Raw genomic sequence first — 2823 nt, 5'->3', positions numbered from 1 at the left:
TCAAAGATCGAAGATATGCTGAACACAATAACCAGGGTATACATGATTGGCACAATAATACCAGACTGACAACAACCAGCCATAATCAAGAGCCCCTCAACAAAACCAGAACCCACAACGAGAATTTTTTATGCCAGCCAAGCCTCCAAAAAAACAGAAGTTAGCAAAAACAGCAGAAGAAGAAGGCGTTACAGTTTTGAAAATTATATCATTCAACTGTAAAAATGCAAAATCCAACATATAGGCCTTGCACGATCTAATGGAAAATAACGATATACTGTTGCTTCAAGAACACTGGCTATTTCATGCACAATTACATTATCGACAAGAAATTGGCAAATGTACCAACTATGCTGCAAAAGGAAGTGATGAATATGACCCAATACAACCAACATTTCTACCAAGGGGACATGGAGGGGTTGCTGTTATATGGAAAAACGAAATAGATAGTCAAGTCAGACCATTGGACGACGGTAAAGACAGGATCCAATGTGTAGAAATATCAGGGAAAGATCAAAAACTACTGGTGGTATCAGTGTATTTACCTTCAACAGGAGGGCGAAACAGTACATATGAGTTCTTGGACGCCATTGACCAACTAAATGAGATCATTACTAAATACCAAGACACACATGAAATTATAATTAGAGGAGACCTCAATGAAGATCTGGGAAATGATGAAAGGCAAAACAAGCGGAAAAAGTATTTACAACAACTAATGGAAGACTACAGGCTAGGCTATGAGAATACTGGGAAGACCTTTATTAAGACAAATGGCCAAGAATGTTCCGAACTTGACTACTTCCTGCATAAGTCCAGACATATGGAGATGGCAGAAAAAGAGGTCCTGAAAGATGTCATAAGTAACAACTCCGACCATTATCCTGTTAAATGTGAAGTTAAAATAGGGATACCAAAAAGAGGTACAAATCAAAACAGCAAACTTCAGCAACTTCAACCAACTATAAAATGGGACAAAGTAGACCAAGATCTTTACTTGGCAATTATCAACAGGCAGGTGGACACGATGGCAGAAAGCCCAGCTGAGACAGCAGATGATGCCGAACTCCTAATCAGTAAGATGCACCAAATACTAACAAACGCAGCAAATGAGAGCTCATCTAAGAAATCCAAGTACAAGGCAAAACCAAAACTGAAAGTATGGACACCAATCATCAAAAGTAGCTTGAAAGAGATGAGAAAATGCTATGATATATGGAGTAGAAATGGGAAACCCACCAACCCAGATGACAAGTCTTATCAAGACAGAGTCAACAGCAGAAAGGAATTTAAAAAGCATGTGAAAGTTGAGCAGGCTAGAGAGCGTGACAGAGAAAAACAAGAGATACTGGAGGCAAGAACGAGAGACAGTAAGCTGTATCACAAACTAGTAAAAGGCAACAGGAATAGAAACAGGACTGGTATAATGGATCTACATGTAAATGATATTCTTTACTCTGGTGACCAAGTAATCGAAGGCTTTACTGAACACTTTGGAAATCTAGCATCAGCAGAAAAATCATCACAGCTGAAGGACCAACACTATCACGAACTGGTTGAATATGAAATCAAATTAATCAACGACATGGTAAAAAGTAAGGAAACCCCCCTGGCAAATCAGACAGAGCTTAAGAAGGCCATAAAGACCCTAAACAGAGGTAAATCTGCAGACATATATGGCATCACTGTTGAGCACCTCATCTATGCAGGAGAAAAACTAGAACAACTACTTTTAAGGCTCACCAATCTGGTATTTAAACATGGCTGTGTCCCAGACATACTTAAGAAAGGACTTCTTACACCTGTCTTCAAAAACAAGGGAGACCGATGTCATGCTGCCAACTAAAGAGGTATAACAGTACTGCCAGTCGTTAACAAGATAATAGAGGCAATAATCAGGGACAGAATACAACCAAGAGTCCTTAAAGATCAAAATCCCACCCAACGAGGTTTCACAGCAAAATCATCGCAACTGAACGCAGGTCTGGTTGTGGAAGAAGTCTATCGAGAGAGTGTAGACAGTAACCAAGAATTTGAGCTGATTTTACTAGATGCAAAGTCTGCATTTGACGTAGTGGTACACAGTCACCTCATGCGACGACTATTTCATTGCGGTATCGACGATACTCTCTGGAGGATAATACAGAGTATGCACTGGCAATCAACTAGTGCCATCGAATGGGAAGGAATGATTGCTGACGAGTTCCCAGTGAGCCAAGGAGGAATCCTCAGCACTGACTTATACAAGGTATATGTTAACCCTCTACTGAATAGATTACAGCAATCAGGCCTTGGATGCACAATTGGCAATGTCCTTTGCAATACTACAGCATGTGCAGACGACATAGCATTATTGGGAAAAAGACCACCTGATATGCAGGTACAAATAAATATATCTGCCGACTTCGCAGGAATGGAAGGCTATAAGCTCCAACCCCAGAAGAGTTTGGCAATACACATCAAACCTAAGCCAACCAAGAACAATTGTGAACCAGAACACTACCAGTTAGGAAAAGATCCAATGCCAAACGTCACAAAATCAACACATCTTGGTATAATAAGGACAACATCAATGAGACAAAACATTCAGTCCAATGTTGAAGAAAATGTCAAGAAAGCAAGAAGAAGTCCCTATGCCTTGTTCAGAAGTGGATTCCATGGAGAAACGGATTAGATCCTGAAAGCTTAATTCACCTATACAAGACTTTCATATCACCAGTACTACTCTACGGGATGGAGCTTCTGACACCAAAATCAGCACACTTGGAAACCCTAGAGAAGTTCCAGAAAAATATGCTCAAACAAATTCTCTCAGTCCCCATG

At 40.2% G+C, this 2823-nt stretch overlaps 1 protein-coding gene across 1 annotated transcript; it reads left to right on the top strand.

The window, feature by feature from the left end:
- The first annotated feature begins 259 nt into the window (after positions 1-259).
- Positions 260-1846, top strand: LOC139500561 (uveal autoantigen with coiled-coil domains and ankyrin repeats-like). Its single transcript, XM_071289310.1, has one exon. It carries the CDS (start codon positions 260-262, stop codon positions 1844-1846), a length of 1587 nt encoding a protein of 528 aa, XP_071145411.1.
- Positions 1847-2823: the final 977 nt, after the last annotated feature.

The sequence above is a fragment of the Mytilus edulis genome, chromosome 13 (assembly GCF_963676685.1).
Source record: "Mytilus edulis chromosome 13, xbMytEdul2.2, whole genome shotgun sequence".
Classification (NCBI taxonomy): domain Eukaryota; kingdom Metazoa; phylum Mollusca; class Bivalvia; order Mytilida; family Mytilidae; genus Mytilus; species Mytilus edulis.
This window is presented reverse-complemented; position numbering and strand designations above follow the sequence as displayed.